This window comes from Hirsutella rhossiliensis (genome assembly GCF_020360975.1).
Source record: "Hirsutella rhossiliensis strain HR02 chromosome Unknown scaffold00004, whole genome shotgun sequence".
NCBI lineage: Eukaryota > Fungi > Ascomycota > Sordariomycetes > Hypocreales > Ophiocordycipitaceae > Hirsutella > Hirsutella rhossiliensis.
The window spans coordinates 5,895,414-5,922,130 of NW_025408670.1; the positions used below are offsets into that span (position 1 = coordinate 5,895,414).

Here is a 26,717-nt window from a genome sequence, read left to right on the forward strand (position 1 = left end):
CCGCTGGTCATCTCTCTCCCGGCCCGGAGCTTACCAATCTCCGCCGAGAGTTGCTCCGACTCTTGACTCCGTCTCTCACTCGCGGAAAGCAAGCAAACAGCACCAAGGACTGGCTGGCTGAAAGAGGGAAAGCGTGCTGTTCAAGCCCTACTTTGTCGACTACCGAGAGCGAAGCTGGACCGACGAGCCCTCTTTCCTTTCTTTCCCCGTGTCAAGTGTCATTGAACCATTGGTCGGTTTCTTTTTCTCCATTAATAATTATCAATGCATCATTCTAGCCTGGCAGCGATGCCGCTTGCGAGCGAGGCCCCCGCTTGCTCGTGCTGGGTCCCCGGACATAAGCCATCATCGTGGCTGCTTGCTCGGGGCAGAGAAGCTCCAAAGGACATGGAGCTTCATGGTAAGCAAGGAGCTGTGCCGGGCGAGAGAGCCGGCCCCTGATTACCAAGCCCTCCGGCCCGGCCATCCATCGCTTGCTGTGGTTGTCTATATATTGACATCAACACGCCTCCTATGAGACTATACTCGTCTGTCAGTAGCCTGGTTTCCATCGTGTCGACTTTGAGCGTGGTTTATATATACACATATATACGCTCACCCTCGAGTGAGGAGGCTCTTGCAAGACCTTGTTCAGCACCATCCTTGGACTGGACATGGACAACTCGACATAACCACCACCCACCCATACATACATACCGCCCAGTTCCTACATATATACGATAACCATATTCGATAACCGGATACCCCCCCCCTCGATAGATTCTCTACACGCGTCAACCGCATCATGGCCGACCTCGTCCGAGACGCCCCCGTCGGGCAGCTCATCCGCTGGGCAACAAACAACCGCTACCTGCAGTATCCTGAGGAAAAGGCCGACTTCCAGCTGCCGCGGCCCTGGCAACAGCTCCTCAAGGACCCAGACGCCGCCGTCGCTGCCGATGATGAACCCCGAGAGAGGCAGCAGCAGCAGCAGCAGCCATCGCCATCCTCATCCTCCTCGTCCACGAACGGCACCGCCATCGACGACAAGGATGAGCAGGATGAGCAGCAAACCGTCCAAGGCGGCGGCGGGGATCAGGAAGCCGCCGCCAACGCCGTGGAAAAGGTGCAGTCGGTGCCCATTGTGCCGCGGCGCACAAAGGACGGCGCCATCCTCGTCGACTGGTACTACAGCGACGACGCCGAGGACCCTCACAACTGGAGCGACGCCAAGCGCGCCCTCGTCGCCGTCGTCATCTGCTTCTACACCTTTGTCGTCTACACCTCGTCGGCCATCTACACCTCGTCGGCCGAGGGCATCATGCGCGCCTTCAACGTCGGCCAGCTCGAGGCCACCCTCGGCCTCTCCCTCTACGTCCTCGGCTACGGCATAGGGCCCCTCGTCTTCTCTCCGCTCAGCGAGATTCCGCGCATCGGCCGGAACCCCGTCTACGCCATCACCATGTTCCTCTTCGTCATCATCTCTATACCCACTGCCTTTGCTCCAAACTACGCCGGCCTCATGGTCTTGCGCTTCCTCCAGGGCTTCTTCGGCTCCCCCTGTCTGGCCTCGGGCGGTGCCTCTCTCGGCGACATGTACAGCCTCATCTCCTTGCCCTATGCCATGGTGGCCTGGGTCTCGGCCGCCTACTGTGGACGTGAGTCCTGCCTCTCTCCGTTTTCTGTCTATATCACGGTACACTGACAAGCAAAACAGCCGCCCTCGGCCCCCTGCTCAGCGGCTTCGCCGTCCCCGCAAAGAACTGGCGCTGGTCCCTCTACGAGTCCATCTGGGCCTCGGCCCCCGTCCTCCTCGCCATGCTCATCGCCTTGCCCGAGACGAGCAGCGCAAACATCCTCCTGCGCCGCGCCCAGCGCCTCCGCCGCCTCACCGGCAGCGCCCGCTTCATGTCCGAGAGCGAGATTGAGCAGCGCAACATGAAGGTCTCGTCCGTTTTCATCGACGCCCTCATCAAGCCCCTCGAGATTACCCTCAAGGACCCGGCCGTGCTCTTTGTCCAGCTCTACACGGCCATAATCTACGGCATCTACTACTCCTGTAAGTGTCTCTCCTTGCTCTTGCCCGAGTCCATGGCTGACCTTTACGCCTTGTAGTTTTCGAGGTCTTCCCCCTCGTCTACCCCGTCTACTACAACATGACGCTCGGCCAGATCGGTCTCGTCTTCCTCTGCATCCTCGTCTCCTGCATCATCGGCATCGTCCTCTACTGCTCTTACCTCTACTGGTACATGCAGCCGCGCATTGAAAGGTTCGGCTTCCCCCCGCAGGAGAACCGCCTCGTGCCCGCCCTGGCGGCCGCCTTTGGCCCAACCATTGGCCTCTTCCTCTTCGCCTGGACCGCCCGCGCCTCGGTCCACTGGATCGTGCCCACCATTGGCATCACCATCTACGGCGCCACCTGCTTCGTCGTCATGCAGTGCATCTTCGTATACGTGCCCCTCAGCTACCCCAAGTACGCTGCCAGCCTCTTCGCCGCAAACGACTTCTTCCGCAGCGCCCTCGCCTGCGGCAGCGTCCTCTTTGCCCACCCGCTCTTTGTGAACCTCGGCGTTGCCCGGGGCGTCAGTCTTCTCGGCGGCCTCAGCATCATCGGCATCGTCGGCATCTGGCTGCTCTACTTTTATGGCGCCAGGCTCCGCGCCCTGAGCAAGTTTGCCGTCTCGGGCGACTAGCCCGTCCGCGGGGCACACAATTAATTGCTCATGCTTTTGGTAACGCAGCATGGCGGGATGCTCGGCTCCTGACGGGGCATTCTCCAACATACATCACGAGGCGTTGGTTGGCTTGACTCGGTATCTGCTTGTATTCCCCCTTGCCCCCTAGGGCTGGGCTCATAAAAGGCGCAAAGGTAGCCGCCGCCATATCGGGTAATTAGATGATATAAGACGTTGAAATGTCACATAATGAAAATAGACTTGAGGATGCCACTGGGCGCACCATCATTGGGCACACCAGCTACCTCTATTGCGACTCCAAAAAGGGTCATCGTCCGACATAATGAAACAGTCTCACCCTGGTTCAAATTGCCGTATCGCCTGGCCAAGCTCAAATCCTCGCCCCTCGCCTTGACCAACTGCTCGTTCGTCGAGCATGTCTCACCCTGCTCCCCTCCTCTCTCGTGCGCAGCGTCTTGTCCCTTGTCGAAGAGCAGCGCCCGAAGAATCGGTAATCAAAGATGATAGAAAAAGCCAAATGATAAAGAAAGAGGGCTCGCAGCCGTAGTCAGATACAAACCTGAGGCCAGACACGGAAAACGACTCCGTGCCACACGGGCGAGCAGTTACGAAACCCCTCCCCAGGGTTCGTCCGGCATCTTCCAGCTGTAGTTGGACCTCTGAAGCCCAAACGGATACGACGAGTTGCTGGGGTCGTTGAAGCTGTACCAGTTCTGCTCCTGGTGGCCCTGCGCTGGCTGCTGTTGGCCCTGCGCCGGCTCCTGTCGCTGCTGCCGTTGTCGTTGTTGTTGTTGTTGTTGTTGTTGTTGTTGTTGTTGTTGTTGTTTGTGGTGGTGATTATTCATGGATCCGTGCCCCTGCCCCTGACCGGGCCGTGCCGGCTGAGAAGCGGTGCGCAGGTTAAACTCCGAAGACGAGGCAGAGACTTGGCTGGACCTCCTCCCGGCACCTTGGGCGGTGCTGGTGCTGTTGTTGTAGGGTGAGTTGGTCCTGCTCGGCGCGTTGTGGCCCCGCGAGGCCGACAACGAGTCCGGCAGGTTGAGGGTGTTGGCTGGGTAAGCTGAAGCCATGGACGAGTCCTCCATCGACATGGTTGAGGCAGTGCTACGGTCATAGTCGTAGGCTGGGTACGACGCGGTGCTTTGGTTACTTCTCTGATACGAGTACGGCTCGTACCCGATTCTGTCAGACGTCGTCGGTGTGTTTGGCAACGCCTCCGAGTACCTGCCATAGTTGCTGAATGACGACGGGTTCATGTTGAGTGCCGCAGGCCGGTACTGGCTGCTGCTAGTCGGGTTGCTCGTGGTCGTCGGCTCTGCCGGTGGCGGGGCCTGAAAGGCGCTTCCTGAAGAATGCACCCCCCTAGGTGTCTTCGTTTGAGACCGCTGGGCCTGTCGGGATTTTGTGCCCAAGTCCTCGGCCGGATGGAAGGAGGTGGACTGCGTCGAGGGCTGCATTGTCATGGGTAGGCTCTGTGATTGTCTCTGATGCTCCAGTGCCGCCTGCGAGAGGGCGACAGCGTCCTGCATCCGGGGAGAAGCCGCCGGAGGCCCGCGGTCCGAACCGCGGGAGCTCGCCTCGCCTGCCGTACGTTTATGTGGCTGTGAAGCGTGCGGCTGCGGAGAGCTCATGGCGGCCCCCGTGGTTTGAGAGCTCGATTTGACGCTGCTTGGCCATCGAGAGACGGCGGCGGGTGGCATAGGCGCACGATCGCGGCCATGTTGCTGTGGAGGTCCGGTGGGCAGACTCCGCCTAGGGCCCTTGGCTGCCTGCTGGGTTTGCCGAGGGGACACCAGCAGGTGGAGAGGCTCGTCGGCCCTCTGGTGCAAGGGGGACGTGTCTGTCGTCGTCGGTGTCATGTGGGGTGGAAAATGAACAGTCCCCTCGGGGAACACCAGGCCGGAGCTGGATGTCTGTATCTGTTGCGAAACTGGAGGCTCCTCAGGTTGAGGCAGGGTCAGGCCTGATGCCGATCGAAAGTACGGAAGCTGAGCTTGGTGCATTGGCTGAGTCGTGTGGTTTTGTATGTCGACATTCGGTGAAAGCATGTCGGAGACGGGGATTTGCGGGTAGGATGAATAGTCGGGTTCGTCGCCCCCGGCCACGGCATCCACCTCCGAGTGTTCGTCCTGGGGCTCTTCTTCTTGTGACGCGCCGTCTTGAAGCTCTTCCTCTTCCGACCCGGCTTCTTGAATCTCCCCCACCACGGGTTGATATGCTGGCAGGGCCATTTGCGGGTGCTCCTGGACCTCCTCTTCCGGCGGCTCCTGCGGAGGGGCTGAATCAAGTTGCGAATCTTCCTCGGCGTCATAGTCGGCAGGCACGACGGCGTCCGACTGACTCTTGCTGTTCCTGGGCCTTGGCGGTGCATATTCGCACGCCAAACCGCTGGTTTGGCACTCGGCACAGGTGGGCCGCTCTCGTGGACACTGGGCCATCTGTCAGCGAACGGGCTACTAAGTGACGAGAAAGGAAGTAAAACGGAGAGCGCATACCTTGACCTTCCGGCCTTTACACTGAAGGCACGCAGTGCGCGACCTGCCCGTTTTTCTGCGCTTCGGGCCCTTGGCAATCCCCTCGATCTCGTTCTCCGAGCCGGGAGCCACCAGCTCCGTCGTGGTCATGGATTCCGAGGGTGCAGCGTGAGTATTCTGCATTGGTGCCGGCATGGTGCTCGGTGGTACCGAGGTTGAGCTGTCCCTGTTGCTCGGGTGCACGATACGGAGCCGCTCTGCGCCGTACTTGACAAGCATGTTGAGTGACTCCCTCTGCAGGTCGGGCGACTGGTTGGCAAAGATGCTGAACTGCTCGATCGACAGCGTTTCTGGATCGACGCCCGCCTCGGACAGCAGCTTCGTTGCGGCATTCCGACGACGTGTTGCTTCTTCAGGCGAGAGGTTGAGTGGGAAGTTAGCGGCAGCTGAAGGTTGATGAGGACCTTGTCCCGTGTGCGCCGCATCCATGGCAGAGCCATCGGCGACTACACCGTCGGAAAATTGGAGAGATCCCTGGCCGTTTTGGGCGTCGTTCTCACCGAACGTCGGTTTTTCATGCGCTGGAGCGACCTGCATCTGAGTTTCTGTTGCGTTCTTCTTCCGCTTCCTCGGGTTGCCATTCTCGTCCAAGGCCTTGGTAGAGTCGCGCTTCTTCCGCGCGGAGGGCGGTTTCTTTGGGCTCTTGTGCTTCTCTGGCTTGTCTGGTTTTCGCAAGATTGTCGGTCGCGGGGATGGTCTGAAATACTCGGCGACTTCGGCGATGGTCTTGTGCAGTGGAGTGTGGTCGTACTTTATCGAGATGGAACGGCCTCCCCGATCAAATGAGATTCTAACCGTGCCACGGCAATCAAAGGCCGGTCGACCTAGGTAGCAAGGTCAGCTAAGGTTCCTTGGAGAGGGCGAGACATCTGGGTCTCTCACTCGCCAGAGTCGGGTCCATGTCCCTTTGGGTATATTCGCCGATGATGAGTTTGGTCTTGGCCTTGTTCTGTCGATCCCATTGTTGAGAGGAGTCCCTACACAGGTAGGTGAAGTTCCAACCCTGGGAGCCGCGCGACATCTCTCGCATAATCCAGGTGCTGCCATCTGTCGCGCCCACGGCTGCGATGATGTGCCGGGCAACGGCTCGCTGCAGGACCGGGTCGTCTTGAGGTTGGTTCACCAGGGCATCGGTCGCGCTGATGTCGCGGGTCGTTTGCTCTCCGGGGTTCTCCGTAGTGACGCTTGTGGTGTGTAGCCCGCCGAGAGAGGGGTCGAGGTTGTTGAGACCCTCGAGCACGCTGTTCTCCGTCGTGGAAAGGCTCAGGTTGAAGCGTGCAGCGGCGCCAACGTCGAGGGTGGTGGCGACATGCTCGGCGCGGGTGGGCGTCGTTTTTTCGGCGAGGACATCTCGAAGGCGAAGCTGCAAGTCTTCAATGGATGCGCAAGACGTGGATTTCGGGCTCGCAGAGTTATCGGCATCAAAGTTGAAGCTAGCGAGAAAGTCCATCTCGGGCTACGGGCGCGCACATTGGCCGGGTCGAGGCCTCTATTCTCGCAGCGCGGTGGGGCCTTTGCCTGCTGAGGCCTCGCGCTGCAGCGCCAGGTGTCAGGGAGCGGTCTCTGTGACGGCGGCGACGGCGGCGGCGACGGCGATGGTGGTGGTCGGAGAAGCGAATGGAGGCGCGGGGGAGGTCCAACGCGCCTATGCGAGGAGGCTACACGGTGCACCAAAAGGGGGCTGAAAAGGCGCGTTGCAGTGTGCGTCTAGGGCTCTGCAGCCGCCAGCTGTACAGTGGCTTTTCGCACTGTCCTCGTACTGTGCATCTACCGCTGCTTGCACGAATGCCGGAGGATCATTGTTCTCCCTCATCCCGGTTCCCACGTCTATCCTCATAGCCTGTCTAATGGATGCAAAGTACGGGTCGGGTGAGTCCGAGAAGGCTATCGGATGCGGGTAAATCACAGACAAGGAGGTCATTGCTTGCGGATGCGGCAACGGAATCGAGGCGGCTTCTCGTCCACCCTGCGTCGAGGGCGCTCCTACCAGCTACCCATTGGCTCCCCACGGCACACAAAGTTCTTGACTGCGTTGACGGGTGGGTTTTTGCCTGCGGTGAGGCTCTTGTACGCCTCGCACGGCTTGATATTGTAACCGTCGGGAAGCCTCGGCATCCAACCGGCCCAGAAGCCTGTCTCGATTTGTGACCAGTCGAAGCCCGCTCTCCCGTCGTCTACGTGCCAAGTCAGGAGACACAAGTCATCAAAAGTCCGTCGCAGCATCAGGCATTCTCCTCCACCCATCGTTCTATCCTCTCGACCAGCTCCATCTTCCTGCCGCTGGTGCTCAGCCCTCGCACTCCAGCTACATCTTTCAGCTGCGCTACCGTCATTTTTGCGATGCCGCCGCTCGCCGTGGCAGTCTTGAGCTGCGCCATCGTCATCGACGAGCCCCCCGCCTTGTCCGGGCTACCTCTTCGCTGCTTGGTAGGCCGATCTGATGCGTCGTCGTCTGCTTCGCGCTTGAGTGCCTTCGAGCTCGAGACCAGCCGTGTCTCTTCCTCCAGCCTTTCATACCATTCCTCCAAGTACCCACCGGCTCGCTTACTGATGGCTTTGAATTTTGGCTCCGTAGCATCCTCCGCCTTCTCTAGTACTTCTTCCTCAAGGGCCAGCGCCTTCAGGATCCGGTAGTGCCACTGCAATGCCGGGTTTGGGTACTTTGTTGGGTTGTACATGGCCTTTGGCAGTTGCAGCTGCTGGATCACCACTCTCATCCGGGTCTTGAGCTCGTCCGAGCTTTGGCAGGCGTCGGCCGGCGCCTTGATTTCCCTCAAGTCATCCGCAAATGGGAGTGGGTAGATCCAGAGCCCGGAGGGTAGATAAGGAGTTCCCGAGCCATCATCCGACTGTTCCTTGGACGGAACCAGAGCGGCAAGTATCGGTTGCGCATTCGCTCGGACAATGCACCACGCAACGCCAATCCTGTCGTCCTGAAGCAGTTTCCGCCACAAAGCGGCAAAGACGCGAGTTGAGCCAATGTAGTCTTCCTCGCTGGGGAATATAAAGGTTGACTTCTTGACGCTCGCCCACACAGGGAGAAAGCTGCGAGGCTTGAAGCCGATGATGCGGATGACGGGAGGACCAAAGTCTCGGAGGGACTTTGACTCTTGGGGGGTAAAGTAGACGTATTCCCCGCCAAACCTGTACGCCTTCTTGATTTCGTTCTTCTCCACCGTTCTCGTGCTATCCTCGGCAATTCGGGTTGTTTCTCCAGCCGCAATCTGAGGCTTGTCTCCGTCAAGCCAGATGTAGCATGTCCTCGCCGGCGTCTGCCGATGCAACACGTTGTAGCCCTTGATGGATATTCGAAGCCCCGGGGCAATTTCGAAGGGCACGGCAGAGAACAATGCCCGCTTCGGGGTTTGTCTGGAGTTGATGTTGGAAACGAGAGAGTTGAGCAAAGTCAAACCATCTCCGGACTTGGAAACCGGGGCAGCCGACGGCTCAGCTTCGGCCAGAGAATCACCGTAGACGATGTCCTGCCTTTGTCAGCGGCCATCAGTGGAGTGAATTTAATGGGCATGCAACCTACGTCGTAGAACTTGGAGAGGTCAAACATGGAGTCACCCCGGGCGATCGGAAACAGGTCGATTGTCACACCCAGATCATAGAGATCCTTGGCGCGCACTGCTGCAGCGGATGCGGCTGCTCTGTTTGAGGGATGTGGATCGTCGCTGTCGGTGATGATGAATAGACGCCGACTGCCAAAGTTGGCCGCCTTTGTGGTGAAGATCTGGTTTGCGCAAAACAAAACGTTGGACATGGAAGTCGCCTCGTCTGACGGCGTGAGGACCTCATCCTCGTCTTCCCCGTCCTCGACGAGCGTCTTGAGCGCCCTGACATCCTCTGCGGCGGGGACGTCCAGGTCCGTGAAAAGATAGCAATTTGGATAGCCCAAGCCGCCGAGGCCGCCGTCAAGGCCCTGAAACTTTGACTTTTGCGTCCCGAAGAGTAGGATGCCCATCATGTCCTTGGGATTGGATATTATGCGCTGTTCCATCAGGTGGTAGGCGCATTTCAAGGCCGCCTGGACCGGGCTGTCCCGGTCCGCCTTCTTGGAGTCGGAGGGCGGAGGCTGCTTTAGCATCGACTCGCTAACCTCGATGGCCAGTATAAGGGCATCTTTTTGCGCTTTGTAGTCCTGGGCCGGCATGTCAGCTGTGCTCGGCGGGTGAAGCAGCATAGCTGTCACTCACAGTCTCATCAATCTCCTGCTCCGCCTCATCGTCCTCGTCCCGCCTCCATTCCTGTTTGTTGTCCGCCATTGTCGCAGAAAGCGGGGTTTCTTTCGCCAGTTAAGGCTTCACATAGGAACGAGCATAGGCGACCGCTGCATCCGCTGCAGCGAGATCCCGGAGGTCCATTCAAACGCGACAACCCGTCGGCGGGCGCGACAAGCTTCGCGACATCACGTGATTTGATTACCACAGAAATCACACGTCATCCCATTGGCCAGACCGATGGAAGCTGAGAGGTACTTCGAGTCGGCTTGAGTTTCTAGCAGCCGCGCAGGCGACTTTTCGGGCACGGAGGTACCAGGCTAACAGTCAGACAGTTGCATCATTCCCGCCAACAGACCAAGCTGTCCGTCAATTTCCCATTTTCGGCGTTTTGGTGGCGACGAGTCGAAAGAAGCACGGGCTCTTCCACCTCCAAACTCGCGGCATACTGCAGAGCCTAACACTTCTGGCAACTCGTATCCATAATGACGCTACAGGTTCCAAGCCAGAGGCTCGCCCGGGACGTCTCGAGGAGCGCGTCCATCCGCTTCAGATTGCCTCGGCCCGACTGCCAGAGAAGACACTTTGCGATACCCGCGCCGCCAGTAACTCAAAATGCGACGGGGTCAAAGGGGCCCACAGCCATGGTCTTCCTCAACATGGGAGGTCCGTCGACGACCGGCGAGGTCGGCAACTTCCTGAGCCGCCTCTTTGTACGGTCTCTCGGACGTCCGGCAGTGACGGCGAGCTTTGGCTGACAAGTGACGCAGGCCGATGGCGACTTGATTCCACTAGGCCGGCTCCAAGCTTACCTTGGACCGTTGATCTCGGCCAGGCGGACGCCCAAGATCGAGAAGCAGTACGACGCGATTGGCGGCGGATCCCCAATTCGAAAATGGTCCGAACATCAGAATGCCGAGATGTGCAAGCTCCTAGACAAGATCTCGCCCGAGACGGCACCGCACAAGCCTTATGTTGCCTTCCGATACGCCAATCCGCTGACTGAAGAAATGTACACCAAGCTGCTGGAGGACGGCTTCGGGAATGGGAGGGGGGGGAGAGCTGTTGCCTTTACGCAGTACCCTCAGTACTCGTGCTCGACGACAGGCAGCAGCTTGAACGAGCTATGGAAGTGGCGACAACGGCTGGAGGGCAAGGCGGCCTCGGACAATGGGGCTGGTACCATAAGCTGGAGCGTCATTGACAGATGGCCTGCCCACCACGGCCTGATTGAGGCCTTTGCCCAGAACATCGAGGCGAAGCTGGCCGAGTACCCTGAAGCGCGGCGCAAAGACGTGGTGTTGCTCTTCTCGGCGCACAGCCTGCCCATGTCTGTCGTCAACAGAGGTACGCGAGAGCCCGTCGACCGGGCGCCTCCTCCCCAGCTAACGTGTCTGCAGGAGATCCGTACCCGGCAGAGGTGGCCGCCACAGTCTACGGCGTAATGCAGCGCCTCAAATTCTCGAACCCCTATCGCCTCTGCTGGCAGTCCCAAGTCGGACCGTCGGCGTGGCTGGGCCCCCAAACGTCGAGTACGGTGAAGGATTACATTGCCAAGGGCCAAAAGGACCTTGTGCTTATCCCGATCGCTTTTACATCTGACCACATTGAAACGTTGTACGAACTGGACGAAGAGGTCATCGGCGAGAGCGGCCACAAAGACACGGTCAAGCGGGCAGAGAGTCTCAACGGCAGCACCGTCTTCATTGAAGCCCTGGCCGACATTGCCCGCGCGCATCTCACGGACGGCTTAGCTTGCTCGAAGCAGATGGGACTTCGCTGCCCGGGGTGCAAGAGCGAGCGGTGTCTGGAGTCGAAGAAGTTTTTTGCCGGCCAACAGATGAAGCTGTCTCCGCTAGGCCGGTGAACCTGGCGGTCATGTTACTGTACCTATGCATGCTTTGCACCTACCACGGATTACCATGGGAAGAAAACCGGGCGGGAGTTTATCAGAACTGAGCAACATTATGCGGGTAGCCGGCCGCCTTTGGGGCGTCAATGGTGGACTTCACTCTCGCTTTGCAAGTGTTTCCCGAGGGTGATTGATTGATTGGCTGTCCACGGTTGTTGTGCCTTGAGTGAGCGCCGTGGCTGGGCTGCGGTCGCATGTGTCGCCCAGAGGGCTGCGCATGATGACCTCGAATCGGACTGCTGGCCGAGGCGGCCCCGATCTGGGTACCTGCCTCGGGCACACACATGCACATTGCGCATCGATCGGTCGCTGAGATGGCAAAGGGGATCTGACAAGACGTCTGCTCCCGCGCACCGGAAAGACAACGAGGACGGCCAGTGTGCAGGGCCGCCGAGCAAGCGTTGAGAGACGAGACGGAGCAGGGACTGTACTCCGTATTGTGTGCGAGGGGCGTTCGTTTGGTTGAGCGCGGGACCTGAGCTTGCAAGCTCGACCGAATAGCGCATCTGGGTTGCGGGCATTTCGCATGTGCGACGGCTAGTACTCTGTAGATAGATGCATGTGCGTGCATGTGCGTGCATGTGCGTTTGCGTGTGCGTGTGCGTGCATGTGCAAGCAACGTACAAAAAGGCAGCCCGGGAGGTGTCGACTGCCACAAGTCTAATGTGAGCCGACAGCATGCACAACTTCTGGACACTTGGCATACGGCTAATTACCCGAATGGGCAAATGCCGCTGCTGTGCCCGTCTCCAGACAAGCACCAGACAAGACAGCATTGCATCCGAGGCCACGCCAACACGCCCGGGTCGCACTGCATGGTTGGCGGGCGAGAACGGTTCCATCGAGTCCAGCCACAGATGGCGACGAGCGGCTAGCCCAGTCGGTGGTGGCTTTGCTCCATGGCGTCGAGGACTTCGTACTGTAACTTACGCTCGTGTCCCGACGTCAGTGGACGAGAGAAATGCGCTGCACCCTGGGTGTGCTCCGCGTCTAGGCCAACGCAAAGCTCTGCCTTGTCCAAGGGAGACCAGATGACGAGCGGCAAGCATTATAGAAAAGAAGGCGAAGAAGACATGGGGCGACGGACTAGGCCCAAAGAGGGGCGAACGGCTAGCGGGGACTGCAGGCCAATGTGGAGGCGCCGGTCATCTCAAGTGTCTCGGAGGCCGTTGGCTGCTGTTTGTCGCCTGTTTGGCCCCGTCGTACCTGGACTGAAACAGCGAGATTCTTCGTCACCGTATGACATGCAATCATGGCCGAACCATGTGAAAAGAAAAAAGGAAAAATAAAACCCCCCCAGCGTCCAGAGGGCCCGGCCGACACTCGTGCGCAAGGCGAATCAGGCCTGCATCCACGCACGCGTCGACGAAATCCATCATGTCCGCGCCAAACTTGATAATAGGGCGACTCGTCTCGCGTCAAAAGAAAGGGAAAAGGGGCCCTGTCCGAGTACGAAAAGGGGAGGGGGGGCATGGCAAGACAGTATTGGATATTAGGGCCGGCCGCCGTCCACGAACGGCCACCTGGCCGGAGTCGAATCTGCGCACCGAAACTTTGGGGACGACTTGCTTCTTTCCATCCTGCTTGCCAGAGTCGGATGGATCCTCGTTGGAGTCGTTTAATTGTCGTTTGGAGAGGGCGCGGCCTTTTTAAGATTTTCATCGTCAGTCGCTGCCAGACGGTGCTGCCAGACGGTGAGCCAAGCCTGCGCCACCACGATGATAGACTTTGCAGCCCTGTCGCCAAGCTACCGGCCAGGGGGAGAGCGAGTGGATTAATATGTTCAAAGAAGGCTTGCTTCTACATTCGATCGCATGGACGTGAGGCAGCGTCTCCTCCACAACTTGCCCGAGGCTGGCCTTTACACGACGCATTCCAACCTACAGTATGGAGTATGTAAGGAGTACAGACTACTCATGCCCACCACTCACTTGGACGAAGGCGTTTTTTCCCCATGTCGACTGCCAAGATCTCCCGCAGCGCCACGTCAACAAGTGTCCCCTAATGCTAGCAAGGTGCCCCCAGAGGTTGATGAGAAAAGCGACAATTAAGAGGGAGATTGGTGATGGTGTGGGCTGGGCGAGTGATTGGCCACGTCTTGACGCGTTTCAAGTCCGGGCATCAGGTACGGAGTACTTGATACAATCTCGGCTGTCATTCCATCGCAGGTACCCCGTACTTTTCTCTTCTCCCGCTTGAGCGCCCTGGCCTCGCGTACGGATACATGGAACAATCTGCCTCTCAAGCACCGAGGCCAAGCACCGAGGCCAAGCACCCCCTGACCCCATTTGCCCCTATACAGCACTAAAACTGCACTACTCCCCCCCGGGAGCCTCAATCTCCCAGCACCCGCCTCTCACTCATCGGCAAGTCCATCATTGCTCGCGGGCACGGCCTCGCTCGCTGTCCCAGCCGTCCACGCGCGGTGCAGGGCAGGGTCTCTGTGTGTTTTTCTGGCAGCTTTCCCACCGCCAATAATGGGCGTCCACCCCCGCCAGGCACTCGAGAAGGCCTGCCGTTGCTTCTTCTCCAGGGCGCCTTGTGGGCTAGCCCCGTTGTGGCTTAGTGTAACACGAACCCCTTTTTTACCGTATGCCCGCCCAAGCCCAAATGCCAGCATGCGCCGCACTGTTAATGTACATGCTTGTTGCATGTGCACATGTTTGTGTGATTGCATGGTATTCCTTTTTTTTTTTGCAAGAGCCCAAGCACGAGAACCTCTCGCTCTTCTCCTGCTTGCCTGCGGACTGACAGTCAGCCACAGAGAACCCTGCTGGAAGGGGTCTCTGGCCGGACCCGCCTGAAGCTTCCCATTTCGCTGCGGCAGCTTCAACGGGCCCAGGTACTCGCTCTCTGCCCGTAATGTATCTGCCGTACTGTGCATTCATGCCTCGGCCGGTAGCACTCAAATGCGTGGCACGTCGGTCAAGGCACTGTGCAGCAGATATCACGCAAGGTACCCGTGCCAGATTATGGGCTCCAGGCATGGGGCGGCTGCCTCTGCCGATGCGTTGTGGCCAGCGCAGCACAACACAGCACGCTTGTCAAGTTGTCCCCCCCGTAGAAATTCCTCTCCGCAGCCCGTTCCTCTCGGGTACTTCACTTATGTACCGTAAAGCGCACCCCAATTTTCTCCTTCCTCGACCTCCATCTCGACGTTACCCCGACCTCGTCTTCCTTTCCACCATTTGCTACTTCCTCTCTTCGTCGACCACACAGCGATCCGCTCTTGGCCTCCTCACCGACCATTCGCGGCCACTTGTCCAGCTCGTGTGCCTTTTCTTCTCCCCCCGACCCTTTGACACGCGTCCTTGTCCTTTGTCGTCGGGTTCTCCTGGAGTCTCCCTTTGGTACGTTTTGGCCCCCCCGTTTTCTGCCCCCTAGCACCCCCATCTGCCCGCGACCGACGTCTGCCTTCGCCTTCGCCTTCTCTACGGCGTGACCACGACAGCATCAATCCTTCCGTCTTGCTGTACACGTACAGGGTCTCGAGTCGGAGTCGCCAGTCGAGCTCGCCGCAGCTCTCCTCCCCGGTGTCGTGGCTGACTGCTGCCTCATCAGATACCGTTCTTTCCATTTCCATTCATTTAAGGACCGGTCGACCTCTCTTTGTACATCGATATGGGTAAGGATGACTCTTTCTCGTTTATTCCAAGCATGTCGCAAGCTCGCAGTGAGGCAAGGGGAGTCTGGACGACGGCCGCGACCGCCTTCGACCCGGGCATGGCAGACCCAAACGGGGCCACCTACAAAAAAAAATACCATCGCCCGCTCTCGACGCAACATCATCGCATCACAGTTCGACATCACGACGACATTCCTTCTTCGCCATCTAGACTCGTCTTGGATTGCCTCAACCTCCCCCTTTTTTGGTCTCGAAAGCATTCGTCTTGCCGAGAAACGATACTCTCCCTTCTCCTGCCTCCAGAGTTCAGCCAACACCGAGCGGTGACGGTAGCCTTGCATCTCGCAATCCCACACTTCCCACTCCAACGTCGATCCGATGTCCTCGACCACCAGGAATACATCTCAGCCTGTGGAGTCACATCCGTGTCCGTCAAAGAGGACCAGCAGTCTGCCTGCCGGGCAAGAAAACATCAGCCAGCACTCCCTGACGCCCTCTGCTGCTACTTCGGCTCAGGCGACTCACCACTATCGCAGCATGCTGGAAGTGGACGACCCACCAACTCTTGGCCCCTGGAACCCCATATCGTTTGACGAGCTTTACTCTGGACCCATCGGCAATGCCCCCAAGCCGGATTCCCAAGGCGCGACGAGAGGTGGTGCCAGCAACTCTGCCAAGGCTGCTAGTCATCCTCAGGTCCAGGAGTTGACCTGTCAGCCACGCCTCTTGCCTCTGCCTGCTTGGAATATGAACAGCCTGTTATCTTGGTCGTGGGATATTCACTAACTATTTTTGTCAATAGCTTCGAACGGAGCGGACTCCCCCACGGCACCGGCCTCGCCGCCACCTGGCAAGCCTCGCCCAATCCTCGCTTCTAAAGGATTGGACATTTCTAACATTTCTCTCTCTCAGCCTCCCAGGCCAGCTCGGCTCCGGACAGCAGGAACATTGTCCGAAGGAAGCTGACCGGCTATGTTGGTTTCGCCAACCTGCCCAACCAGTGGCACCGTAAGAGCGTCCGCAAGGGCTTCAACTTCAATGTCATGGTCGTTGGTAAGTGCAGACAGCCGCTCCGCACGAACGCGACGCTGACCCCTGACCTCGCAGGCGAGTCTGGCCTTGGCAAGTCGACCCTCGTCAACACGCTCTTCAACACTTCCCTATACCCTCCCAAGGAGCGCAAGGGCCCGAGCCTCGACATCATTCCCAAGACTGTTATGATACAGTCGATTAGCGCTGATATCGAGGAGGCTGGCGTCCGCCTCCGCCTCACTGTCGTGGATACGCCTGGTTTCGGCGACTTCGTCAACAACGATGAGTCCTGGCGTCCCATTGTGGACAACATCGAGCAGCGCTTCGATGCCTACCTCGACGCCGAGAACAAGGTCAATCGCATGAACATTGTTGACAACAGAATCCATGCCTGTGTCTTCTTCATTCAGCCCACCGGCCACTCTCTCAAGCCCCTCGACATCGAGGTGATGCGCCGCCTCCACACCAAGGTCAACCTTATCCCCGTCATCGCTAAGTCCGATACCCTTACGGACGAGGAAATCACAAATTTCAAGGCCAGAGTGAGTCGAGCTTGTCCCGAAAGGATGACGATTGAGGCGCGCATGACACTTATTTCTCTGCCTAGATTTTGTCAGACATAAAGTATCACGGCATCCAGATTTTCGAGGGCCCGCGGTATGAGCTCGACGACGAAGAGACGATTGCAGAGAACAATGAGATCATGTCCAAGGTTCCCTTCGCCGTCGTCGGAGCTACCAACGAGATCAAGACGGCGGATGGGCGCCAAGTTCGCGGACGTGAGTACCCGTGGGGCACCATCGAGGTTGACAACGAGGAGCACTGCGACTTCGTCAAACTCCGCCAGATGCTCATCCGAACCCACATGGAGGAGCTCAAGGAACACACCAACAACCTGCTGTACGAGAACTATCGTACCGACAAGCTCATCGCCATGGGTGTATCCCAAGACCCTAGTGTCTTCAAGGAGGTCAACCCCGCGGTCAAGCAAGAAGAGGAGCGCGCCCTGCACGAGCAGAAACTCGCCAAGATGGAGGCTGAGATGAAGATGGTCTTCCAACAAAAAGTGGCAGAGAAGGAAAGCAAGCTCAAGCAATCCGAAGAAGAGCTCTACGCCCGGCACAGGGAGATGAAGGAGCAGCTCGAGCGCCAGCGCCTGGAGCTCGAGGACAAGAAGGGGCGCATCGAGAGCGGGCGGCCGTTGGAAAAGGAAGGCAAACGGAAGGGCTTCTCGCTGCGCTAAGGCGTCAGCGCCTCGCCGGCAATCGGTCGCCGTCTGGTCCTTCTACGATCAACGTCTACGTATCTGTGACGTCCCTACACTTGCAGCTCGACGCCTTTCATTTCCTTCTATTCTCGTTTCTTCTCGCGTCTTCTCGTCACAACCTTCTCTTTAATAAATAGCAACTCCTCGCCCAATTATCCGGCAACAAAAGTTGGTCCTTCCGAGATGGACAAGCAGAAGTCAATCTACGGAAGTCGGTCATGCAGTGTGGGGGGGTGCGGGCTACGACTCAATTTGAGGAAGGGAGTGGGTTTTCTGGACGCCGGCATGAGACGCCCGGAATACATTGTCGAGTCGCACACTCCCAGACAAGACACGAGGCAGGCTTCGGTGTCGTCGTTCAGCTGACGGGCATCTTTGGCGGCGCCATTCCGGTGTACTTGTCTCGAGGTGGAGAGTTGTCGCCTGCCCGGAGGCTCTCATCTACCAGGCTCGCTCCGCCCTCTTTACGGTTTCGATCCTTGCCCACAGGATTAGCAGGCGAGGCGTCACACCTTGTCTCTTCCGCTCAGCATGCCGTCGGGAGTCCTCTTCTCAAGTCTGGATGGAACACTGGCCGCGGATTTGAACTAGACGGGAGCGGATGGACGGTTAGCTGGTGGTGGTTCTGAACAGCAACTGTTGTATTTTAGCCATGCGCGGTTGGGACTGGTTGATTGGGCGTCTCGACTCGCAAATTTGTCTCTAGGCTCGCCCGTCTTTTCTTAATTAGTTTTGATTTCACTGTCTCTGTTTTCTTCTGATGCAAGTATGGTGTGGATTGACGATGTACACCTGTGGTGATTACGTGTAGAGTGTTGGGAAGAGGCTGGCCGAGGGGGGCGAGTGACTGACACGGTGTTGCTACTACGAAGCGGTGCGTTAAGGTCAGCCTCTTGGGGTACACGGACAACGAGCGCCGGCTGGCCTTGGGACACGCTTGCCACAGAGAGGCGGGACTGACTGACACGACTCCCCCGAGCAGGGTTGGGTCACCATGAGGAGAAAGGAAGCTGGCGGGCATCTTGTCACTTCAAAGAGAGCCCAACCGGACCAGATAAATAATGTAGAGGAGGCTTGAGCCGTCAGCCATCATGTACGCATGCTTCATGAACAAAAATGGGCCGTCGTGCTCCTATAAATACAAGTTGACTGCTGCAAAGTGCCAATTTCGCACTGGGGATGGGCAGAACATGATTTCCCCGGCTTGAACGGGAAGCGGCACATATCCAGGCCAAGCCGGAGCAAAGAAAGTCGCGCGCGCATCCTCGACCGGAACGCCTAACCTCTTCCCTCCCCCCCTTTCACCCGATGCCGCATCGTCCACAACCCCTTCCTACGTCCGCCGGGCATTCCTGAAGAAAAAGGCGCCGACAACTCCGGCGGCGATGCTGACGCCACTGAGGATGGCGACGCCAACGAGGCCCTCGCGGGCGACCTTGGCGTCGATGAGCTGGCGCAGGTCCGAGGCCTGGAGGTTGGCGGGCTCCTTATCGAGGAGGAGGTCGTTGTAGCGGCGGGCTTCGCCGTAGTTGCCGAGCTTGTAGTTGCCGAGGGCGAGGTAGTAGAGGCACTCGCGGCGGCGCTCGGGCGAGAGGCGGAAGATTTCCGAGAGGAGGCGGACGCCGAGCTGCTGGTCGCCGCGGTTGTTGGACTTTACGAGGCCCTGTTTGGCGGGTTGTGCGTGTAAGTAGGAGAAGCGCAATATGGGGGGCGTATGTGCCAGGGAAACGAGATGCACGATAGGAGCGGGCGCTTAAGCGCTTACCCAGGCGTAGTTAAATTTCGTCTGGACGCCGACCATGTCACCCTCCTTTTCGTACTGGGCGCGCAGAACATTGAGTTCTGAGGGGTTCAGAGGCCTGGCTTGGAGTGTTAGACGGTGGAGGGGGAGCCTAGGTAGCAGGCAGGAATTCGGCAGGGATAACTAACGTCTCCGCATCGAGGGCATCTGAGAACGTGTCAGCAAGGTTGATAAGGGCGCCGTCAGAAAGGCAGACACGCGGGCGGCTTGCGCGACTCACAGGGTAGTTCGGCGACCATGTTAACGGCGGCCGCGCGTGTAGTGTAGGTGGATGCAGGTCCGTCGGCTGCGAGACGGAGTTGAAGGTGAGAAGCGGAGGTGGGATGGCGCGAGCAAGTGTGCTGGCTGTGCTTACGTGAGTGGACTCGGAGAAAGTGAAGCAGAGAGAGGAGGAGCGCAAGGGTGCGTAGAAGAGGGAAAGGTTGGGTGAGATACCGGTATCTGTGTCGTCGTCGTCGTCGGGAGCCTCAAACGTCGAGGTCAAGGTGTGGCGTAATGGCTTGTGTCTGCTGTCCGAGTGGCGGCCACAGCGTTGCGTTGTGCTTGCGGGCGTGTGGCGGTGAAACCCCGGCAAAACGGGGGACCGGGCGTGGCTGAGCGATAACGATAATCGTCCCGACGACGGGGGGAGGTGAAAGTGGGGGGAGGGGGAGCAGGGAGATGGTTAACCGGCCTGTTTTGTTTCCACCTATTTTGTTGCCCTTTTTCGGGGTCGCCAACCACGTCATGGGAAAACAGCAGCGGCAGCTTCGTCGCATCCGCCGTCGCAGTTGAGAAGAGCAAGCTCATCGAACGAGTGCTCCATCCTTTCCACTTCATTTGTCTTATACGGTCTTCTTTTTCTTTTCCGTCTCCTTCCATAACACGACGAGAACAGACGCGACAGGACGAAGCTCTTCTCGGAGAGTCCATACCGCCAAGATGTTGCTCGCTGAGGATCCCGCAACGGTGAGTCTCTCTCTTTCCACGTTGTCTCCTTTCCTCGAAGACCCAAAGGAAGTCGTGAGCCAGAAAAGCAAGGCAGAGGAGGTGCTGACAAAAGAGCGGGAAACGCAGCTCATCCACCACACCATCAACAACTTCAACATCCAGCCGGACAAGCAGGCCGTAGCGCGCGTGCACGAGTCACTCTCGACGCTGCAGCAGGCGCGCGACCTGCGCGTGCGCGACGCCGAGGCCTCGCTGCGCCGCCTCGCGCGCCAGCTCAAGACGCTCGCCGCGCAGCACGACGACGAGGTGCGCGCGGCCGCCGCCGCCGGCGACCACGCGTCGCTCATCGCCACGCTCGACACGCGCAAGTTCCGCACCGCAAAGGCCGCCTCGGACGCCGAGATGGAGGCCGAGCGCCTCGCGGGCCAGGCCGCCGACCTCGCCGCGCGCCTGCACGAGCTCGACCTGCAGGGCGTCGAGGGCGCCCCCGGTGCACACGACGCCGCCGCTTCCTCGTCGTCGGCCGTCGACGACGAGGTGTTGCTGCGCCTCAAGGTGTACCGCAGCCTTGGCATCGACATTGAGCGCGACGAGCGCGACGGCGAGTGGACGAGGGCCGTGGTGCGCAACGACCGCAAGGGCGACGTGCACGTGGTCAACATGGACAAGAAGTTTTCGCGCTTCTTTTACGCGAATTACTTTTGGCAGACGCTGTGAGCGCTGCTGCTGCTGCCGTGGAAATATGGCTGGTTTTCTTGTTCAGTCCTTTGGCCTCCTGAAGGCGTTTGCTACGGATCATGGCGTGTTTTGGCGTCGCGGAGAGGCGAGCAGTTGACGTTCACATTTGGCGTTTGGCGGGGCAGGAAACACTGGCCTCGGATACATCATTGATTCAATAGTTTGATTTCTTTGTTTGTTCTCTTTTGGAAAGGAAGCCTTTCAAAGCTCGCTCACAGCCTCGAGCTACTCCATTGCCCTTTTTGGGTTTTCTTGCTTTACCGCCCCTGGTAATCACTCGTGATAGATAGATGCACGGCACTGCTTCCGAGAATGGGTACTACTTTACAGGAACAGACACCGAATAGTGTTGTCGGGGATAAGTCGTGACTTCGTAAACGGCACAGGGTTGTGCTCTTTGTCAAATCTGGTTCGTCATCAGCTTCCTGGTGGTTGTGGGCGACATGGCCAGGGGAAAGTAGCCGTCGCTGTTGGCCATGCTGATGACGCTCATGCGAGAAGCCGACGGGGTACGGGTGCGGGTGCGGCAACTGTTTGGCGACGGGGGTGTCCTGGCCTCGGGGCTGCGGGCGCGGGGCTTCATCATGAGGACGCCGCTGTCGCCGGGGGTGACGGGCCCGCCCGAGGGCGAGCGGTGGTGGTTCCGGGCATGGATCCTGTCCGGCAGCTCCAGGCGGGAGTTGATGGCGGTCCAGGTGTCGTCGTCGCTGTCGCGGTCGGAGCGCCATCCGCCGACGCCCTCAAAGTCGCGGTCAGGACCGATGCTGGGCATGAGGCCCATGGCCATGTCACCGACGGGGGTTGTGGAGCCGGCCGAGACGACGCTGGTGACGCTGCTGGGCCTGCGGCGGCGCCTCCGGCCCGTGGACGACGGGAGCAGCTGCTGCTGCGGGGCCGTGGGCGTCGTCGGGCTGTTTTGGTTGCTGTGGGCGCTGCTACTGGCAGCCGGGGAAACAGGGCGGCCGTGGTGGTGCCTTGCGTAGGCAGCGTAGCGCGTCTTGCGAGTGCCGAAGCATTGCGGCACGAGGGACAGGGCTATGTCGAGGTAGACGAGGATGACGCGGAAGCTGAGGATGGAAAAGGCAAGGGTGGTTGTGATGCCGGCGAAGAGGGCCAGGGGGACGGTGACGACAAGGAGAAAGGGTACGATGAAGGTGTGGACGGGGTTGAGGAGGGCCATGGCTTTAGCTGTCGGGTTGCCGAACCATGACTGAGCGAGGTTGCTATGGTTCGGTTGCTTGGCGGACAACCAAGGTCCTTTGTTGCTGATTTTGGCGGCCCCAATTCCAGTAGAGGCTGTCCAGGACGAGCCTGGGTATTAGTAAAATAGCCGGTTAGTCAAAGGGTGGGAGAGGAGAAGGGAAACGGAGGCGCCGAGGAGGGGCCCCCTCCGCCCCAGACAGAAGGAAAAGGTTAATCAGCCACGGCGGGCAGGGCAAACATGAGCCAGAAAAAGAAAATAGGATGGATGGTGCAGCAAGCAGAAAAGTGTGGGTGGGATGGCGCGAGGAGCCGGATCGATCGACTGATGATGAAGCGGATGAGATGTCAGAAGAGAGAGGACAAGCATGTGATGTCTCTATCGCTCGTGCGCACAGTTTTTGCACACGGTATAGATAATACCCCTGCGGTCACGTCCAGGCGCCCGGGTGGCCACTGGCAGCTGCAGGCGCGGCATCGCATTATCGAATTGCCCTATCGAATTCCTTGACGGCCCTCCTTGGCCCCCCGAGCGAGTCGAGATGGTTGTCGCTGCGCTGGCAATGGAATGGAGGCTTAGGTCCCTTTGCTGCAGACTGCGGAGCACCCAGGCTTGCCGGCACCGTGCAAACACTGTATGTCGGAATAGCTCATGTCGCGCAGTGATTGGACTGATGATGCATCACATCAGATGGCGTGCGTTTGGCCTTTGTCGTGCATCATCGTGCCATGCACTTTGCCACGACATCGGGCTCTGGTCTTTATCTTCCTCGTGCCCGTCACGGACCGCCGACGACGAGGGGACAGCCGAGGTTCGTTGGACGGCGAGTGCACTGTAATGACACTGATGGTACTGTATTTGCACTGTATTTGCACTGTATTTTGTCCACACTGTACTACTACCGTATGTCAAAGCTAGTATTAATAAATCATAGACGCAACCCATCTCGCTTTATTACTGCATCTGGCAGTACGCGAAACCCCCCCTCCCCCCCCCTCCTTGCACTGTAGGGGATCTCAGGGCCTCGTCCAGCGAGACAGCTCAGCTACAGCAGGGCTGACGCGGGGAAGCCCCACTAACCACCCACTGCTGCACGCCAAACACCCGGCCGTAGCTCCACTGACATCATCCCCCCTCTTCCGCTTCCTCTTCCTCTTCCTCCTCCACCTGGAACCTCCTCTCATCTCACACACACGCTACACGTCAAACAGGAAGAGCACCAAGACAGAAGCTAACACAATCCCACTTTTGCCCGGTGGTCGACACGCTGCCGCCATGTGCCAGCACCACCATCATCACTACCACCACCACCACCACCCCCAGACCGCGGTGCCAGACTCTTCGCCCCTCGAGCAACAGCAGCAGCAGCAACAGCCTCTGCCCAATCACCATGCTCCCCTGCCGCCCTTCCCCTGGCATCTCGCCGTCTTCGATGCCCACTGCCACCCCACAGACACCATGGCCTCTGTATCCGCCAGCCTGCCCTCGATGCGCGCCGCCACCCTAGCCATCATGGCCACCCGCTCCCAGGACCAGCACCTCGTCGCAGACGTGGCCGCCTCCCATGGCCTCCCCTCCGCCCCCGCCTCCCTCTCGCCTCCGCACCTCTCGCAGCGGCTAGCCAAGCACGGCGACCAAGACGAGCCGCGCGGCTGCCGTGTCCTGCCGGCGTTTGGCTGGCACCCTTGGTTCTCGCACCAGCTCTACCAAGACGGCAACCCCCACTCCACTTACACGCCCCCCGCAGACGAGAACGACCTACACGCCCTTCACCTCGCCAAAAAGGCCCATTACCAGGCCGTTCTCGCGCCTGCTCCCAAGCAGGACGACGACTACAACTTCATCGCTTCCCTCCCCACACCTGTGCCTCTCTCCTCCTTTGTCGACGCCACCCGTGCCCGTCTCGACTCCTTCCCCTACGCCCTGGTCGGCGAGATTGGCCTCGACAAGGCATTCCGCCTTCCTCGCCAATGGGATCCCTCCGACGCCGCCTCCCGCGATGACAGCCTCACCCCCGGGGGCCGCGAGGGCCGTCTCCTGAGCCCCCACCGCGTCCGCATGCCGCACCAGCAGGCCGTCCTCCGGGCTCAGCTGAGCCTCGCTGCCGCCCACGGCCGCCCCGTTAGCGTCCACGGCGTCCAGGCGCATGGCGTCCTCTACGACACAGTCTCGGCAATGTGGAAGGGCCACGAACGCCACGTCCCCTCCCGTCGCGAGAAGCGCATGTTCCACCCCGGCGCCGAGGACACCGACGAAGCCTGCGATGCGCCCGAGCCGGGCGTCAGGCCTCCTTACCCGCCCCGGATATGCCTCCACTCGTACAGCGGCGGCGTCGACCTCCTCCAGCAGTGGATGCAGCCCTCGGTGCCCGCAAAGGTCTTCGTCTCCCTCTCCACCGCCGTCAACCTCGGCTCCGACGCGGGGCGCGCAAAGCTCGACCCCGTCGTGCGCGCCGTCCCCGACGACCGCATCCTCGTCGAGAGTGACTTGCACACGGCCGGCCCGCAGATGGATGCCGCCCTCGAGGACATGTACCGCATCGTCTGCGAGGTCAAGGGCTGGGCCTTGGACGAGGGCGTGCGCAGGATAGGCCGCAACTTTGACGACTTTGTCTTTGACAGTCCCCAAGGACGATGATGTAAAGATGTGCAAAGCTGGAAACCTCGCATCACCTCTGCAAAAAGGTTGGCGAGTGCATGACGACAAGATGTCTAACGGCAAAGGTATGCACAGCTGAGAATCTCCCCTCGTCTCTGCAAAAGGTTCATGCCCACCGTCAATGATCGATGCAACTCACACGGTCTACATGCGCCCCCATCTATTGCTATTCCGCCGCCCACTCAAAGAGCAAGATGTAGCCATCCAGTGACATGCTCGTACCACAACTCCTATCCGGCAGCATCTCCAACTCTGTTCCCGCCTCGCCCTTTGACAATAGTAGACCCAAGACGAAAAAAAGGTGTACATAGGTAAATCGATGAATCTCCAGCCATGAGCTCACACCAGCCAGCCGGGGGCCGCGGCAAAGAAACTGTCAAGATTGGACAAGAGAAACAGGGTACACGCAAGTCCATGCCAAACGAGCAAGCATGGGAAAGGGAAAACATAAGCCTCCAAAACCCTATTTCTTCGTATATTTCGACACGTCGTTTCCCTCTCCGTGATCGCGTGACCTCATCGACGAGTCGGGGGCATGCCGCAAGCCGTCTGCCACCAGAGATGGGTCCTCGGTCACTGTGTCGTACGAAGGCAGGCAGACGTCGCCATCGGCAAAGGCCTGTTCTGAAAAGGATGAGTCGCTCCGGCGGTCCGGAATGCGCGGTCTTGAAGCCGAGAGAGCGTCAGAGCGTCCTGAGCGGGCCATTCCTTGCTCCGCGGCCACAACGTTGTCGATGAATTCCGCAACCTCTCGGAGACGTGATATCTCCCCCTCCATGGTCGACGCCTCTCCCTCTGCCGCCGTCATGGGTCTGCCCCCGACTGCGCGCTTCCCCTCGCTAGCCCCGGCGTTTCCGTGGGCCCAACGACGCAGCACGCCGCGCACACATCTCGTGATTTCCCTTTGCTGGACTTTGCGGCGAACGCGGCGGGCAGAGCGGGGGTCTCCGTGGCGGCGGCGGTGCTCGTCGGAGACGGTGGGCAGCGGCTGGTGTTGAAGGCAGAGACGGGCGGTACGGCGGTGGAGATGGTGAATCCCCCAAAGGGAGAAGTAGCCGATGGCGATGGCGACCAGGGCAACAGTCATGAGAAGCTGTCGGCAGAATCAGCCCACGGATTTCTCCTCGGAGGGACTGGTGACGGGATGAACAGAGAGGGGCTGCATACCGGCGGCTGGCGCGGATAGGAGGGAGAGCTGGAGTCGTCGACATGCTCCAATTGACTCGTTCCATCTGACGTCTCTGGTTCATCCACCGGCGCCTGAAGTCCAGCAAGATCCGGGATCTCTTTCGTGTCCATGGCCTGGTCGTCCCACACGTCGGCCCACTCGACGTCGTCGTCGTCGTCCTTTGGTATCGGCAGGGTATCATCATGTGAGTAGGCGATAAAGTCTGTGAGCTCCTCGACGTCGCCGCCCAGCCTTTCGGCAGCGTTTCTGACCTTTTGCGACAGGTAGTCCCACAGGCAGCGGACGCCGTCGCAGTTCTGGATCTGAGTCGACCGCGCGGCAGACTCGGCGTAGACGGGCTGGGCGAGCTTGTGGGACTGGACGCGCAGAAGCTCGAGCTTTGGCGCGGTAGAGGGTATAGAGGTGGCAGGAGTCGTCTCGGCTGCTGGCACAATCAGCACGGGACATTGACTATCGTCTCCTCTCCATCTCCCCGGGGGAACGTAGGCAGGGGCGGAGACGTACGATGAGGGCTGGAAGAGGCCGGCGTCGCCAGGACGGTGGGGGCCAGCAGCAACGCGGCGGCGGCGGAAAGAAAGAGGCGGCGGCGGCACATGGTGGTATGACTCCGGGGAGCGCGCGAAGACGACGAGCCGGAAAGGGTGGACATGGCGTGGTGATTGGGATGGCGGCATCCAAGGCCGGTGGGAGCCGAGGCGGTGTAGGCCGAGAGCGCGTCCCGACAAGGCGAGGAGGCTCCTCGGCGGGCGTCGATGGCACAATGTGGTCAGGGACAGAGATGGGGAGAGGTTGGGAGGATGTGCGAGCGGAGGGGATGGGGGACGGGCGGGAGAATTAACGGCGGATGACGAAGCCCTTGGCCGCCTCGTCGAGCACGAGCTTTCCGAGTGACTGCGCAGGCAAAGGGTTTATCGCGGATCCGTTACGTCTGG

At 59.4% G+C, this 26,717-nt stretch overlaps 10 protein-coding genes across 10 annotated transcripts; 5 read left to right on the forward strand and 5 right to left on the reverse strand.

Moving 5' to 3' along the window:
• Positions 1-784: 784 nt before the first annotated feature.
• Positions 785-2,672, forward strand: HRG_04957 (major facilitator superfamily domain-containing protein; the record flags this gene model as incomplete). The annotated part of the gene is made up of 3 exons (XM_044863428.1): positions 785-1,637; positions 1,697-2,038; positions 2,095-2,672. The coding sequence occupies 3 exons, from the start codon at positions 785-787 to the stop codon at positions 2,670-2,672; spliced, it is 1,773 nt and encodes a 590-aa protein (XP_044722042.1).
• Positions 2,673-3,280: 608 nt separating this feature from the next.
• On the reverse strand, positions 3,281-6,659 carry HRG_04958 (fungal zn(2)-Cys(6) binuclear cluster domain-containing protein; the record flags this gene model as incomplete). The annotated part of the gene is made up of 4 exons (XM_044863429.1): positions 3,281-4,020; positions 4,267-5,113; positions 5,171-6,033; positions 6,092-6,659. 4 exons carry the CDS (start codon positions 6,657-6,659, stop codon positions 3,281-3,283), a joined length of 3,018 nt encoding a protein of 1,005 aa, XP_044722043.1.
• Positions 6,660-7,431: 772 nt separating this feature from the next.
• On the reverse strand, positions 7,432-9,477 carry HRG_04959 (ku70/Ku80 beta-barrel domain-containing protein; the record flags this gene model as incomplete). Its single annotated transcript, XM_044863430.1, has 4 exons — positions 7,432-7,687; positions 7,742-8,691; positions 8,745-9,353; positions 9,409-9,477. 4 exons carry the CDS (start codon positions 9,475-9,477, stop codon positions 7,432-7,434), a joined length of 1,884 nt encoding a protein of 627 aa, XP_044722044.1.
• A 599-nt stretch (positions 9,478-10,076) lies between these two features.
• On the forward strand, positions 10,077-11,299 carry HRG_04960 (ferrochelatase domain-containing protein; the record flags this gene model as incomplete). Its single annotated transcript, XM_044863431.1, has 3 exons — positions 10,077-10,145; positions 10,203-10,779; positions 10,833-11,299. The coding sequence occupies 3 exons, from the start codon at positions 10,077-10,079 to the stop codon at positions 11,297-11,299; spliced, it is 1,113 nt and encodes a 370-aa protein (XP_044722045.1).
• Positions 11,300-15,506: 4,207 nt separating this feature from the next.
• HRG_04961 (septin domain-containing protein) lies at positions 15,507-17,244 on the forward strand (the record flags this gene model as incomplete). Its single annotated transcript, XM_044863432.1, has 5 exons — positions 15,507-15,681; positions 15,772-15,819; positions 15,882-16,022; positions 16,077-16,543; positions 16,609-17,244. The coding sequence occupies 5 exons, from the start codon at positions 15,507-15,509 to the stop codon at positions 17,242-17,244; spliced, it is 1,467 nt and encodes a 488-aa protein (XP_044722046.1).
• A 1,357-nt stretch (positions 17,245-18,601) lies between these two features.
• Positions 18,602-19,308, reverse strand: HRG_04962 (uncharacterized protein; the record flags this gene model as incomplete). The annotated part of the gene is made up of 4 exons (XM_044863433.1): positions 18,602-18,931; positions 19,034-19,127; positions 19,198-19,216; positions 19,290-19,308. 4 exons carry the CDS (start codon positions 19,306-19,308, stop codon positions 18,602-18,604), a joined length of 462 nt encoding a protein of 153 aa, XP_044722047.1.
• Positions 19,309-19,990: 682 nt separating this feature from the next.
• On the forward strand, positions 19,991-20,716 carry HRG_04963 (spc24 subunit of ndc80 domain-containing protein; the record flags this gene model as incomplete). The annotated part of the gene is made up of 1 exon (XM_044863434.1): positions 19,991-20,716. The coding sequence occupies one exon, from the start codon at positions 19,991-19,993 to the stop codon at positions 20,714-20,716; it is 726 nt and encodes a 241-aa protein (XP_044722048.1).
• Positions 20,717-21,137: 421 nt separating this feature from the next.
• HRG_04964 (uncharacterized protein) lies at positions 21,138-21,917 on the reverse strand (the record flags this gene model as incomplete). The annotated part of the gene is made up of 1 exon (XM_044863435.1): positions 21,138-21,917. The coding sequence occupies one exon, from the start codon at positions 21,915-21,917 to the stop codon at positions 21,138-21,140; it is 780 nt and encodes a 259-aa protein (XP_044722049.1).
• A 1,296-nt stretch (positions 21,918-23,213) lies between these two features.
• HRG_04965 (tatD related DNase domain-containing protein) lies at positions 23,214-24,575 on the forward strand (the record flags this gene model as incomplete). The annotated part of the gene is made up of 2 exons (XM_044863436.1): positions 23,214-23,489; positions 23,553-24,575. 2 exons carry the CDS (start codon positions 23,214-23,216, stop codon positions 24,573-24,575), a joined length of 1,299 nt encoding a protein of 432 aa, XP_044722050.1.
• Positions 24,576-25,059: 484 nt separating this feature from the next.
• Positions 25,060-26,380, reverse strand: HRG_04966 (uncharacterized protein; the record flags this gene model as incomplete). Its single annotated transcript, XM_044863437.1, has 3 exons — positions 25,060-25,689; positions 25,764-26,206; positions 26,290-26,380. The coding sequence occupies 3 exons, from the start codon at positions 26,378-26,380 to the stop codon at positions 25,060-25,062; spliced, it is 1,164 nt and encodes a 387-aa protein (XP_044722051.1).
• Between the last annotated feature and the right edge of the window lie 337 nt (positions 26,381-26,717).